Source organism: Primulina eburnea, chromosome 3 (assembly GCF_022965805.1).
Source record: "Primulina eburnea isolate SZY01 chromosome 3, ASM2296580v1, whole genome shotgun sequence".
Taxonomy (NCBI): domain Eukaryota; kingdom Viridiplantae; phylum Streptophyta; class Magnoliopsida; order Lamiales; family Gesneriaceae; genus Primulina; species Primulina eburnea.
In genome coordinates, this window is record NC_133103.1 from 18,948,948 (window position 1) to 18,963,939 (window position 14,992).

A 14,992-nucleotide genomic window follows, 5' to 3' on the forward strand; every position below is an offset into this window, starting at 1 on the left:
TTCCAGATTGTGATATAATATGATTGTGATTGACAGATTGTTCAATCTACATTTGTTAGTTTGTACCAGATAACGTACAAACTTGACCAAATGACACAGATCGATGTCAAGAAAAATGGTCAGAATAATTAGAATACAGAAATAGAGTATATCAGATTGTGATTTCCGAGTGATTTGTACTTATGATAGAGTATACCATGAGCTTTCTCTTAAATTTGTCAGAGATTGACAGACAGTTAGAGTATATTTTGTTCAGATATTAGAAGATTTTGGTAGAAGTTATAGAGTGCTGAATGTTAGCACTAATTGATATGACTTAGTATCACTGTGTGACAATAGCTATCAGCTTATCAGATGGGTAATGAGATAATTATAGACAAGACAGTATACAGTGAATACTACAGAATTCTTTTGAAGAAAATTCGAAGGAAGATGAAGATAGTTCAGAATGAACAAATTTAAGAAACCAAGGTCGGATGATGACGATTGGTACTTGAAGCTGAAGACTGTATATGTCCTTGATTGGGACAAACAGATTGGATAACAACTACTGGTATTGTTTTGTTATGAACTGTGATTGGTTTATACGGATGTTGTATAACCAACATGGTAAGATTGACTCTGTCAGAGTTAGTTTAAGAAGTATTATGATAGTATACTTCATGAAGTTTTATTCCAGATTTGAAATCAGAGGTTGATACAAGAAAGAGATTTCAGAACGGGTTCATTGAGATGAGTTTTGATTTAAACTCTATTATACACTTCTCCTGATATATCTGAATTGATTACTTATGAGTTCGAGGACGAACTCAGATCTAAGAGGGGGATAAATGTAATGCCCAAGAATTATAGAAGTGATAAACCAAGATTATCAATCTTCTTTAATGTGAGACTCGGAAGATATGAGAATGCATGACATGCAATGAGGGAAGAAAGGATATGAGAAAATAGGGTTTGCAAGACCGCACCCGCAGTCTAGGAAGCCCCGTACCCACGGTGCATGGACAGAAAGTTGAAGCATTTTTACAGTAGCCACACCGCACCCGCGGTGCTAGAAGGACCGCACCCGCGGTGCAGCTACAGTGGGGTGACCGCACCCGCGGTAAGAACAAGACCGCACCCGCGGTCGTTGGATTTTAGAAAATGAAAAGCTGCCGAAGCTTGAGCGCACCCGCGCTGCTGAACACACCGCACCCGCGGTCATGCGTGTAGCCTAAAAAATAAGCCATGTTTCCTGGTGTTGCATGCAGTATATATATATGAATGACACGTAAATTTCTCAGAAATTCAGATAAGGGTCGAGGCTTTGAGAGAAAAATCCTTACGCCTTTTAGACTTGCGATTGTGAAAGATCCGTCCATCAGAATTCAAAGTCGAACGCAGTATCGTGTTCCTCTTGACTCAAGCTACACAAGGACATAAGTTTTGTTACGTTTTGAGATGTTTTGAAAATATGATGTTGCTAGAATCGAATATGATTCAGATATGGTGTTTCTACTACCGTAGACATTGTAGAATTGAAGTCAGATTAAAGAACAGACTGTTTCTGTAATTGTTATAATTTTTAAAAGATATTGACGGAGATTCGATATCAGATTTGTGTTATCGTTGAGATTATGAGTTATATCAGTATTGATTATGAGTTCTAGTATTATATCTGTGATGTTGAGATTGACGGGATTATTCAGATTGTATTGTTATGCCGTCGAAACATCAGCAGGCTGACATCTGATCAGATTTGATATTGATTGAGATTGCATTGTTATGTCATTTATATTGATATGCTGTCAAGATATCAGTTGAGTTAGATTGATTAGATTCAGATATGATTTTGATTATATTGTTATGTCAATGATATGAATTGAATTGTGTCTTGTTCAGATATTGATCAGATTATGTACTGAGTTGAGTATTGATCAGAACAGATTGTGTATTGAGTTATTCACTGATACAGCATATACGATATTGTCATTTCAGATTTTATATGGACAGATTTGAATACAGGTCATCGTCTTCGTCAGACCAGGAAGACAAAGGTATAATTCATGTGATATTCGGGAAGACACAACTCAATTGAGATCTCATTTGAGTTTCCCAACAAAATTACATACTAGAATTATTGTTGTTTATTTTATGATATGATTATGATGTGTTTATAGATGATATATTCATATCTTTTGAAATGATCATGATTTGTTTACAGATTGTTATTCATTGCATTTAAGATAGGGAGTCTTGACAGAACAGTCAAACTTCTAGACGTTCGGTGATATCACAGCTTAGGGGAAGATCAGTCTCCTATTGTAGATGTGGATACAGATCAGGCCGAAGTTTAGGAATAAGACGTACAGTCACCTCGATTGGGAGGGTAGGTGATAGATCGTCTTATTCACACCGAGATCCCTAGAGTTATAGTGGAGTCGAGTCTAGACATGATTTGACTAGAACTGCATTCGTTTATGGATGTGGTTTCATAGACTATGAAACCCATTTTTATTGCTTTCAGTCATGATAGCATGTTTTTATGATTTGATTTGAGTAGCATGTTTAGCTGATTTGAGTTGCATGCTTATTTTGATTTAATTTTATAGATTATGAAATCTATTGTTTTTAATTTTATTCATGGTAGAATGTTTCATGATTCACTTTGTATATATGCATGTTTTCCATGTTTTATACTGGGATTTATTCTCACCGGAGTATCCGGCTGTTGTCTTGTTTTGTATGTGTGCATGACAATAGGTGGGACAAGATCGGGGTCAAGAAAATGATGAGAGAAGACGAGAATAGCATAGTGATTCCGAACTTATTGTAGACTTGGTTTAATACTTGAATTTAGTAGTTAAACCTTAGACTAATTTGATCTAGAAACATGATGTACAAGATTTGTATTATTATACTGGTTTATATAATACATTGAATCTATTACCTTCCGCATTTTAAAAGAAAAATTTTTAGACCCTGTTTTATCTTAATTGATAATTAAATCCCAAAGATGATTAAGAAGATGATTAGCGTCCGGATCTCCACAGTTTTGTTGAGAACATTATAGATCATTATGTATACCAGAAGATTAGTGAAACTTTAGAATAATCTGTGTGTTAACGACTAGAAAGCTGAATTTTTTTTGGGTTACATTCATGCTAATATTGCGTTCTTATACATAGACTAATTGAAAATTAGTAAGTAATTTGCTATTTCCACATGGGAACTAAATCATTCTCTTATTTTTAAGCACTATTTTATGATGTATGTTAAGAAATGTTATTTTAGGTTTAGAATTGTGAATTTTATGTCTTAACTATTAAGATTATATTACAAAAATTCATTTGTATTCTATGTGACTAAAATGATATTTGTATTAACTATATTAATATAAAATATTTTAGTTGTTGGAGATCGTTTGAAGCAAAATAAAATGGTCATCAAACATGTTTGCACTGAATTTATGTGGTAATGATGATGAACTTGGTTCCTAAAGATTTTATGATATATACATTTAGTTTTGATTTATAAAACTCACTCAGATACGATATTTCTCACATATATTTATGTACATATTCATTTATCTTTAAAAAATATTAATAAAGCTGGATCTAAAATAAAACATTAATTTTATTCATTAAGTTTTATTAAAAAATATGGTACATGTGATACATAAAGATAATACTCCATATAAAAACACTTATTATCACGATTCATGTATTTGTTTCTTAACTTTAGATGATGATTGGTTTTTGATTATTCAGTTCATTTGAAATATGTAGACTAAGTGGGAGAATGTAAAATTATTTTATTAAAATCTATAAATAATTTATTTGTGGTCAGCATATTTCATTAAGATAAATATGTTAGCCAAATTATTTTATTAAAGTCTATAAAATAATTTATTTATTGTCAACATATTTCATTAAGATAAATATGAGAGATGTCTCATATTTAAAAGAAGAAAAATCAAGAGTATTTTTTGAATTAAAATGATAAATATTTTGAGATTTTATTTATCATGTCCTGAATAGATATCATCAAACTTTTCCAGATATTGAGTCTCTCTACGATGCATAGAGAACATGTATCATAGTAACATATATAGTCCCTAAATCTGCGTGGTTATTCAGAAATACATAATTTATATAAATTGCATAAATGTTTAGAAGATTCACGTTTTCAGTGTTGAGTGAGTCTCATGTGAGACCGTCTCACGGATCTTAATCTGTGAGACGGGTCAACCTTACGGATATTCACAATAAAAAGTAATATTTTTTCATGGATGACCCAAATAAGATATTCGTCTCACAAATACGACCCGTGAGACCGTCTGACACAAGTTTTTGCCTTCAGTGTTCGTGGAATCTCAATAGTTCTTGTCTCAAATTCAATATCATTTGCTAGAGATTAAAATTCACTTATGTTTATATTTCTGCATATCGATTTGCGAGTGTAGATGCATGCGTTTCAGTAAATTAATGTAGCAAAAATATGAATTTCAGAATTTGATTAATTTATTCAAAAATTATAATTGATTTATTTACTAAAAGTAAATAAAAAATTAGACATTTTGACAATTAAGTTTTCTTATATAAAAAGTTATTAAAATAATTTTATTTTGTCTCTCTTTTCATGATATATAAAATATAAAATATTTTATATAATTTCATCAAAAAAAAAAATGATATATAAAATATACTTGTCCATGGAAATCATTTTTTTAACCCTAAGAAAATATAATCCAACGGTAACTATTGAACAGTCCAACGGCTACAAAGCCCCAAGGCGGTGGTGCATTACGGCATATTTACAAACAATAAATTCAGACCGTCAGATCGATCTCTCCAATCCAACGGCCAGAAAATCAAGAAAAGGAGGACCGTTGGAACGAAGCGCTGGTTCTCTATTTTTAAAAAGAGGGGGGTCTCTTCTCCATTTTGCGAATTTCCGTTGCTTTTCACAGGGAGTAGAAAGTCTGTAGGAGAGACAGAAGAGAGGGAAGAAGAAGAAGAAGAAGAAAAAGGGTGAAGTTTTTTCCTATAATGGCGACAAGACAAGTTATTCTGCCAAAGAACAGAGGTATTGAATTCAATCTTACTTTGTATCTGTTACAGGGTGTGTTTTGTTTGATTTATTCATTTATTATTATTGATCTGGAATCGGATAAAAGACTATAGATAGCCATGCTCAGAAAAGAGATCGTTTGGGTTCGTTGAATTTGAAGGGTTTCTTCTTGTTTTAGTTTTTAGTTTTTGGACTCCTGTGATTTTGAATGATATCATTTTCGATTCTTTATGGTCTTCTTTGTGTAGGTAGTGCGATGGTTATGTCTCAAGTCATTTTGATGAATGTAAATCTTTTTTTAAAATTTCGGTGTAGAAATTGTTATCAGTGGCACCATGATCGTGCGTTAATCAATCTTTTTCTTCGTTCTTTTGAATCTTTTGCATTTATTGTTTCAAGATTTACTTTACTGTTTGACTGATCTACAACGAAATTTAATAGGCGAGGCACCGATTCCTGGTGCCGTTAAACAGAAGAACATGGTAGCTGAAAAGAAGAACCGACGTGCACTTGGAGACATTGGGAATATGGTCGCCGTTTGTGGGGTCAACGGCAAGCCACTCCCTCAGGTTTCTCGACCTGTTACAAGGTATTTAACTCTCTCATCTTTGTTCTCGACAAGAATTTGATGAAAATTCAGTGTGTGTGTGTGTGTGTGTGTGTGTTATGTTTCATCGATTTTGATCAGAGTTTGGTATTAACTTCCAGGAGTTTCTGTGCTCAATTACTGGCCAATGCCCAGGCCGCCGCGTCCGAAAACAACAAGGTGCGTCTCTTGAAATAACATCTTGCAAATAGTTTTTTTTCAAGTTTACGTTCACTAACAAATTTTTATGGATTCTCTTGAATCACAGAACTTGATGGCAGTAAATGGAAATGTGGCCATTGTAGCCGATGGAGTTCTGCCTGATAAAAAAGCCGCCCTGGTCAGGAAACTGGTTCAAAAGAAGGATGTTGCCAAACCTAAGCCTGAGGAGATAATTGAAATCAGCCCTGATACAGAGGGAGTTCGCGTAAAAGAGAAGCCGCCACAATTGAATAAGGAAAAACTAGGATGAAAATTTGTTGGATAAGTCATCATCAAGAAAGCAAGCTCCAACTCTTACTTCAACACTTACTGCCAGAAGCCAGGTCTCTATAATCATTGTCCCTTGGATTTTACAGCTTCTTTTGTTTGCCTATTTTCAGAAGCATTTTTTGAAACATTTTGATTGATTTTCAGGCTGCCTATGGGCTGAGCGAGAAACAGAAAGAGAACATAGTGGATATTGATGCTGCAGATGTGAACAATGACTTGGCAGTTGTTGAATATGTCGAAGAAATGTACAGTTACTACAAGTCAGCCGAGAATGAAAGCAGGCCACCACATGCTTACATGGATTCACAGCCAGAAATTAATGAAAAAATGAGAGCGATTCTAATAGATTGGCTAATCCAAGTTCACTACAAGTTCGAGCTTTCTCCTGAGACTCTTTACCTGACCATCAACATACTGGACCGGTATCTGTCGGCCACGACTGCATCAAGAAGGGAACTTCAGCTGGTGGGCATGAGTGCCATGCTTGTAGCCTCGAAATACGAAGAAATTTGGGCCCCCGAGGTGCATAAATAAAAATCTGACAATGTAACTCACTTGGATTCATGTAAAATATCTCTCTTCGATCTTAACCATGTGTTTTTTTATTGCAGGTTAATGAGCTAGTTGGCTTCTCAGACAATACCTACTCAAACAAACAAGTCTTGCTCATGGAAAAACGAATACTAGGGAAATTGGAATGGAACTTGACTGTCCCGACTCCATACGTGTTTCTTGTTCGTTTCATCAAAGCATCCATGACTGATTCCGATGTACGACCAAATTTTTTTTAGTATAAACATAAACCCCCAAGGTTCTTAAATTATTATGTCTTCTTCAGGTTGAGAATATGGTCTATTTCTTGGCTGAGCTTGGGATGATGAATTATGCTACACTAATGTACTGTCCCTCAGTGATTGCTGCCTCAGCAGTCTATGCAGCAAGATCCACTTTAAATAAGACACCCCTTTGGAACGAAACGCTTAAAAAACACACCGGTTTTCAAGAACCGCAGCTTATGTACGTAGCATTTTACAAGAAAAACTGGCCTTGTAATTCTTGATTGTTTGTGTGTGTGATCTTGCTTTTTTTCTTCTTCTTTTTTTGGTGATCAGGGATTGTGCAAAGTTACTAGTTAGCTTCCATTCGGCTGCGGCAGAGAACAAGCTCAAGGGGATCTACAGAAAATACACGAGTATGGATCGAAAGGCAGTGGCTCTGCTTCCACCAGCCAAATCTCTTTTGCCTGCCAACTGAGCCTTGTAGTTTTTGGTTTCAATTCTTGATTCTATAAATTCTTTTTGGCAAGAATTTTCTTAATGACAATTTGGTCAAATTCTACCTAAATTTTTCTTAATTATACAACACTTGGTAGATTTTTATACAGATTTACAAAAAATTAACATCATTAAATTATATGATTTCCATTTTCTAGTCCCAACAAGTGAGATATACATATAATAATAAGTACGCAAGTGAAGAATAAAAATATAAGGAATCCGTAATGACAACCAAACAACCACTAATCACATCGAGCACACAAAAATATTCCCTCCTAATCACAAGAAAAAGACTATCTACCATACTATTATTCTCTCTTTTTTTTTCCTTTAATATAAAATAATATATTATCATCTATCTGCGTATGTAATTTTTTTGAGTAGATATGGCCTCACAGATTTTTATCTGTCAGATTGGCTGATCTTATCTATAATTATAATGAAAAAATATTATTTTTTTTACATAAAAATGATATTTTTTACGAGTTGGGTCGGATTAAAGATTCGTTTTATAAAATTGACTCGTTATTTTGATTTTATAATTTCACACATAACGTCACTTGATTTAATATGAAATCCACTTACATGTCACGTTTTGTTCCTCTAGATTAAATATTCTTTTAGAATTTTAGTTTCGTCCCTATTAATTAAAGAGTAGGTCTCATGTGAGACCGTCTCACGGATATCAATCTGTGAGATGGGTCAACCCTACCCATATTCACCACAAAAAGTAGTACTCTTAGCATAAAAAGCAATACTATTTCATGGATTACCCAAATAAAGATCCGTCTCACAAAATTTGACCCGTGAGACCGTCTCACACAAGTTTTTGTCTTAATTAAATCTCTAATTTCGCTATCTCGCTGTCATCTTATGTTAAATAAAATGAATGTGAATGATTGCTCATAAATAAATTTTTATTTAAAAAAAATGATGACTTCGTCATCTCTTTATTATTATTATAATTTATAATTTATTTTTCTCTAGTAGCTCAATTATCCAAAATAATTAATTTTCTACCCATTAATGAATTAAAATGTTTATTTTTGATGACCTAAATCAAGAGAGTACCATTTTATCTATATAAATATTAGAAAAATAGCAAAAATTTGTGTGAAATGATCTCACGACTTCTAATTTAGGTCACTCATGAAAAAGTATTATTTTTTATGCTAAAAATATTATTTTTTATTGTGAATTCAATAAGATTGATCCGTCTCACAGATAAAAAATTATGAGACGTTATGAAGCTGCGAGTCCTATTTTCTTAGACTTAGAAAAAAAAAGGAAAAAATCTAACTTGACTTCGTTGATTCCTACAAAATCACATGACAGATGACTGAATACTGACTGTCTTGGACCCAATTAAATTCAGGAGTGTGATTCACGCGCCAACGCATCTCATGCCATTATCCAACGAATAAATTATTTATTATTCCATTAAAATATCATTTTTCCACGGATGCCAGCTTCAACATATAAAATTAAAAATATATACTCTAAAAAATAATAATAAAAATAAAATACAAATGATATCCGTAGGTTAAAAAAATTAATTGAAAATTCAGAGGATTTAAAAAAAATTGAAGTAAAATATTTTTTTGGAAATATAAGTAAAGATACATGATGTATGTTTATTAAAAAAAACTTTAGAAGATAAAATCTTATTATACATAGTAAGATTTTTCGTCCGCTCTAATTCATAGAAAAATATTAATTTTTATGTTAAAATATTAATTTCATTTTAAATATGAAGGCAAAAACTTGTGTGAGACGGATCTCACATAATACTCACTCAAATTTGAAGTAGGTCACGGGTTACCTACTGATTTTGTTTTATAGACATAATTTTTTTTAAAATCCTAAAATGATTATTTACATAAAAAGGAGAAGAAAGAATTAAATAAATAATAATCCCCAAAATGCTGGAAAACAAAATAAAACAAACAAATCAAATTCGTATACCATTTCCACACACATACAACATTAATAAAAGCTGAAAAGAAGAAAACAAGATCCACCTCGATCAACCCTCCATACCACCCCCCCCCCCCCCCCCCCCCCCCCCCAGCCCCCCAACCCCAATCTATCCAAAAATCATTCCTCCTATGTTAGAGAGAGGGAGAAGAGGACTAAGAGTCCGAGAATTCCAAGGGTCTGTGAATTTTTTCTCAGTCCACGAATCTGCAAGCACTTCACAGCTCTTGAAGTCCTCTACTTTTATGTATCATCTCACACACTTGAAAAAGACAACTTTTTCTTGATTCCCTTTTCATTTGGTTGGCAATTAATCAATTTCTTTGTTTCATGGGCGAAGAAGGATTGTTGAGATAGCGAAGGGAAAAGGGGTTTTAATTGTTTTTTCCTGCATAAATTTTGGCACCCCGTGAGCTTTCCTTTTTCGAGAACAAGTTTTTGTAGCGGTGAATCCGAGAAGCGGGGGAATAAAAGGAAAGAAGACTATGAGGGAAGAGGAGTCGAATTGGTTCTCCAAATGGGAAGATGAATTGCCTTCACCTGAAGAGTTGATGCCCTTGTCGCAATCGTTAATTACTCCTGATCTAGCGCTAGCTTTCAACATTCCTACCCCGGATCAGGACCTTCACAGCCACCACGCGCCTCCTCCTCCGCCGCAGTCGGCTACCCATTCGTCTCAGCCCAATTCCTCGGCTGAATTTGACTCGCTGGAGTTGAGTGGCGCCGGGGTGGGATCAGGAGGCGGTCCTGGTTCAGATGAGCCTGCGAGAACCCTCAAGCGGCCCCGCCTGGTGTGGACCCCGCAGCTGCACAAGAGATTTGTTGATGCGGTGGCCCATCTAGGGATCAAGAATGCTGTCCCAAAGACGATAATGCAGCTGATGAGTGTTGATGGGCTTACAAGGGAGAATGTTGCCAGCCATTTGCAGAAGTACCGGCTTTATTTGAAACGGATGCAGGGCATTTCGAGTAACGGTGGTGGTGGAATCGGAGGCGGCAACAGTCCCGCGGGGTTGTCTGGTTCCGGTATGGACCCCGCTACGGACCATTTGTTTGCCAGCTCGCCCGTGCCAGCGCATTTTCTGCATCCGGCCAGGGGAAATTCAGAGCATTTCTTGCCGTTTGTGCCTGTGGCGGCCGCAGCAATGCAACATCACCACCAAATGGCGGTGGTAGGGCCAGGGCCGCACCACCATCCGCAGCTGCAGCAGCAGTTCAGGCATTTTGGGAATTCGCCGCCAAATGGGAAGTTTGACCACCCGTTTATGAGGCAATCGCATCACCAGATGCAGAGAACTGGGACACCGGTGCAAAGCAATAACGGGTCCGTGGCGGCTCCGGCCTTTGTGGAGGATTTAGAATCTCCTACTGCAGCAAATGGGAGGAGAGTTCTTACACTGTTTCCAACCGGGGACGATTGAGTAAGGATAATCGTCAAACATCTCCATGGAATTATGCTTGTTGTCATTGTTAAAATCCAATCTTTGAAGTAAAAAATTAGTGTTTCTTTTCAATTTCCTGTTTCCTGCTATTCTTGATGGAGTTGTTGGCATTTTATTGCTAAATAAATTGCTGCTTCAATTGTTCTGCTCTTCATGTGGTAATCTTAGTTCATTTATTAGGATTAGTGTGTGCGTGTAGTAAGTTCTATCTTTAGTGAATCCAGTCAAGCCCGTGATTTCCCAATCCATTATCGTCGCAGTAGGTCGGTTCTCGTCGCAGTAGATCGGTTCTAGAGTATCATATACTAGTGACAGTTATCACACTTGACCCCCTTTGGACATACTAGAAAGAAAGAAAGAAAGAAAGAAAGAAAGAAATTGATGAAGCAATATAATTATCTGATTTTCCTCCGTTGAGTCTACAGTAGATCTTTTACACCATACTTGAAAGCCTGAAACAGTAATTCTTTGGCGTCGCTGAGATGACGAGGTATCGAAATTTTCGAGGGATTCAATGAGGATAAGAGTCGACATAGTATACATGAGGAGCTTTAAAAACCGATTGGTTAGCAATGCCTGAGGGTGATCTGCGTCGAAACTTTTTCAAGAAATTTGAGACACTGATAAGCATCTACCGAGCGTAAACTACGGCATCGACTTCCCCTTTGCATATGCAGCTATATCGTGTATATTAAAGTAGTTTTCTTGTTGTAGTTGGTGTGTTTTCCAGAGAAACAATGTCAGTTGTAATGTTCATCTGAAGTGGGAAGCCGTATTTTCCTTGAATTTGTCGATCCCCAACTATTTGAATGTTCCTTTACTCGTAGCTTGTTGGAAATAATTTGTGTATATTGGTGCCAATTGTGACACTAAGATTATTTGGATGGATGGATTTGAAGTTGAGGATTTCAAATTCATAATAACAAATATTGTAGATTTGTTTTGACAAAAGATTTCAAATCCAAAATCTTTATTTTTCAAGTCATTATGATGAATTCCAAATTTATTTTAACATAGAATCATTTCAAATTCTCCATTCAAATACACTTTCATATTCACATCTTTCAATCGAAACACAAAGTAATCATTTGAGAAGATGAATTTGAAATTCACAAATTTCGATTATAATTTTATTGTAAACAATGAACATTTTATCAAATCTTAAATCCATAATTTATTTGTTTCAACATTAGTTACACAAAATATAATGAATTGAAATATTTTTTAAACATGCAAGAGTGAATTTGGAGTTATTGGTTTTACTTAACTAAAACATCAATAATACAATATAAGTACTGAAATACATCAATTCAAATATAACTTAAAAGAATTCGATCTCATTACATATGGTAGATGTGGTCGTTGTGCTGAATATTACTTATTATTTTTCAAAGAAAAAATTTGAGCTTGAGATTGAACTTTTTTAGTTTGCAAAATTTCGAATAATGTTATTTTTTACTCGAGTTTTGTTCGAATAAGAGCTTGAATTCGAGATCAGATATATTTGGTTTGAATTGAACTATCGAGCTATAATTAAAGTTTTGAATAGGGGTTCGAGAAATTTAATATTTATTTATAAATTATTATTTTATATGCTTATAATATTGAAATTTGGTGTGGATTATAAGCTGCGAATTTTCATTGAATGAGACATGGAGATACTTATTGATGCTGGAAGGATCTTTGTTTTGTGTGTAAATAATAAGAACATCGAACATTGTGGGGTATGTAGCACTTTCCCCAACTTGGTATTATTATATTATTTTATTATACATACAAATTATATATCATACTTGCAATAAATTCAACACGAAAATAATTGTAAATTATACATAAAATCCAAAATATATCTCCCAATCCTATTCACAAAATAAATAAATAAACTCAACATGAAAATAACTGTAAATTATACATAAAATCCAAAATGTATCTCCTAAATGTTTGTTTTCGAGAAATATTTTAAAATATTTCCTTCAGTGAAATTATAGATAATCTTATTGTTTGGTCTCCACATCTTTGGGAATTGTTTAGGATTATCCTCTTATTATTTATTTACATATATAGTATAGTTTTGATATGAATCATCGTACAAACTTATGTAAAAATCGATGATGTATATTATTTATTGTGTTGGGTGCAATGATTGTCTATGCTCGGTAGAACGATCGAACCGTGGTGCTTGTGCTGCTGTGCAATTTAAAAGATTTGAGTTGAACCATTACCACTAGCTATAGCTTTTGGTAAAGCAGCAAACGCTCGGTCCTACAATTGGTATCAGAGCCAAGGTCATGGGTTCGATTCTCATTGATTGAGGGAGATTGTTGGGTGCAATAATTGTCCCTGCTTGATAGAGCGATCGGTAATTACACCATTACCACTAGCTATAACTTTTGGTAAATCAGTAAACACTCGGTCCTACATATTGGATTTGATAAAACATAAAAAAATTGATCATTTTATAAGTGAGTAACACATCAACGATGCTCACATAAGTATGCACAATAGATGTGCATCATATCGAAATTATACATACATATATGTATGTATGTAAGTATTTATTAAACTAAGGAACATGCATGAGCCACACAAAGAGAGCAGATTCATTTATTAATTTGTGGGGGTGTCAATGTCACCTAAGTCAATTGATTTAAGGTTACTATGAGATGATGCATGAATCATCTATGAGTTCCATATATATTATATGGCAACAATTTGTGTGAGACGGTCTCACGGGTCGTATTTGTGAGACGGATCTCTTATTTGGGTCACCCATGAAAAAGTATTACTTTTTATGCTAAGAGTATCACTTTTTATTATGAATATGGGTAGGGTTGACCCGTCTCACGGATTATAACCCGTGAGACGGTCTCACATGAGACTCACTCATATTATATTGTTTCATATAATACAGACATGATATCATATGCTTCATGATAATTTTCAAATAAATTATAGGAATCATGAAATGATATAATTATTATTTATGTATGTTTATATTAATTAATTATTATAAATATAAAGGAATAAAAATTATCAATTACCTTTATCTTAACGCTAAGAAATTTTAGGATACTAATATTATATTTTTGGTATAATTAATCCTCAATTTGATAATGTTTTAAATATCCACGCATGATAGAAATAGTTCAAACGGTCATCTTCCAAACATCAATTTTATAGAGTTATCCTTTCCAAAAATAAAAATAAAAATATATAGAGATAAAAAAAACAAGGGCGGAGCTAACATGAGCTTAGTGTGAGTAGCTGTCCACATTGAGACCAAAAAATATATATTTTTTTAAAATAACACAAAAAGTCTTGTGAAATGGTCTCACGAATCAATTACGTGAGTCAAATATTTTATTTGGGTCATCCATGAAAAAATATTACTTTTTATTCTAAGAGTATTACTTTTTATTGTGAATATCGATAGGATTGACCTGTTTCACAGATAAAAATTCGTGAGATCGTCTTACAAAAGACGTACTCTAAAAATAATTTTTGTGGCCCAAATTTTTATCAGACATTTAATCAGAAATTTTTTGCTGTTATTAATTATCTTGTTAATAGTGTCTTAAATAGAGATGAGATAGGAAGTCTATAACTTTCCGTACAAAGCTTTATTTGACTAACCACATGCGTCATATGCTTAGATTAACAAGAATTCCAATTTATATTTTTTACGTAAAAAATAAATTTAGCATGTTTTTTGCTTCGATGTTTGTCGATCATTTGATTGTTTTTTTTATTTTGTGTCTTTTTTGGGATCAGAAATAAATTCATATTTATTTTTCAGTTGTAGATTTTATATTTTCATCCAAAAAATAAATATTTAGCATATTTTTTATTTCGATGTTTGTCGATCATTCGATTGTTTTTTTGATTTTGTGTATTTTTTGCGATCAGAAATACATTCATGCTTATTTTTCAGTTGTAGACTTTATATTTTCTCCTAAAAAATAAATATTTCTATCAACTGATAATAAAAACTTTACATGGTGATTTCAAAATATGAAGAGTCGAAAAGAAAAATTGTAAGGTAATTATTTTGGTGTTTTATGGTTAGAAGATTTTATTTTATTTGTGTTTTTTTTAATTATAGTATATTATTGCCTACACTGAATCAAAATCCTAGGTCCTCTCTGTGAGAACCGAAATCTTGCATC

General features: G+C 33.8%; 2 protein-coding genes across 2 annotated transcripts; both read left to right on the plus strand.

The window, feature by feature from the left end:
- Nucleotides 1-4,851: 4,851 nt before the first annotated feature.
- LOC140827193 (G2/mitotic-specific cyclin-2-like) lies at nucleotides 4,852-7,405 on the plus strand. Its single transcript, XM_073189817.1, is given in 9 exon segments — nucleotides 4,852-5,067; nucleotides 5,494-5,641; nucleotides 5,761-5,818; nucleotides 5,907-6,107; nucleotides 6,109-6,183; nucleotides 6,275-6,652; nucleotides 6,742-6,900; nucleotides 6,969-7,147; nucleotides 7,243-7,405. Coding segments are annotated over 9 exon segments (1,377 nt in total). The 5' UTR covers nucleotides 4,852-5,030; the 3' UTR covers nucleotides 7,385-7,405.
- A 2,079-nt stretch (nucleotides 7,406-9,484) lies between these two features.
- Nucleotides 9,485-11,690, plus strand: LOC140827194 (transcription factor MYBC1-like). Its single transcript, XM_073189818.1, has 2 exons — nucleotides 9,485-10,805; nucleotides 11,252-11,690. The coding sequence occupies exon 1, from the start codon at nucleotides 9,870-9,872 to the stop codon at nucleotides 10,803-10,805; it is 936 nt and encodes a 311-aa protein (XP_073045919.1). The 5' UTR covers nucleotides 9,485-9,869; the 3' UTR covers nucleotides 11,252-11,690.
- The last annotated feature ends 3,302 nt before the right edge of the window (nucleotides 11,691-14,992 follow it).

Excerpts from the sequence above, each read along its gene's own strand:
- LOC140827194 (XM_073189818.1), top strand. The coding sequence starts at position 9,870 with ATGAGGGAAGAGGAGTCGAATTGGTTCTCCAAATGGGAAGATGAATTG.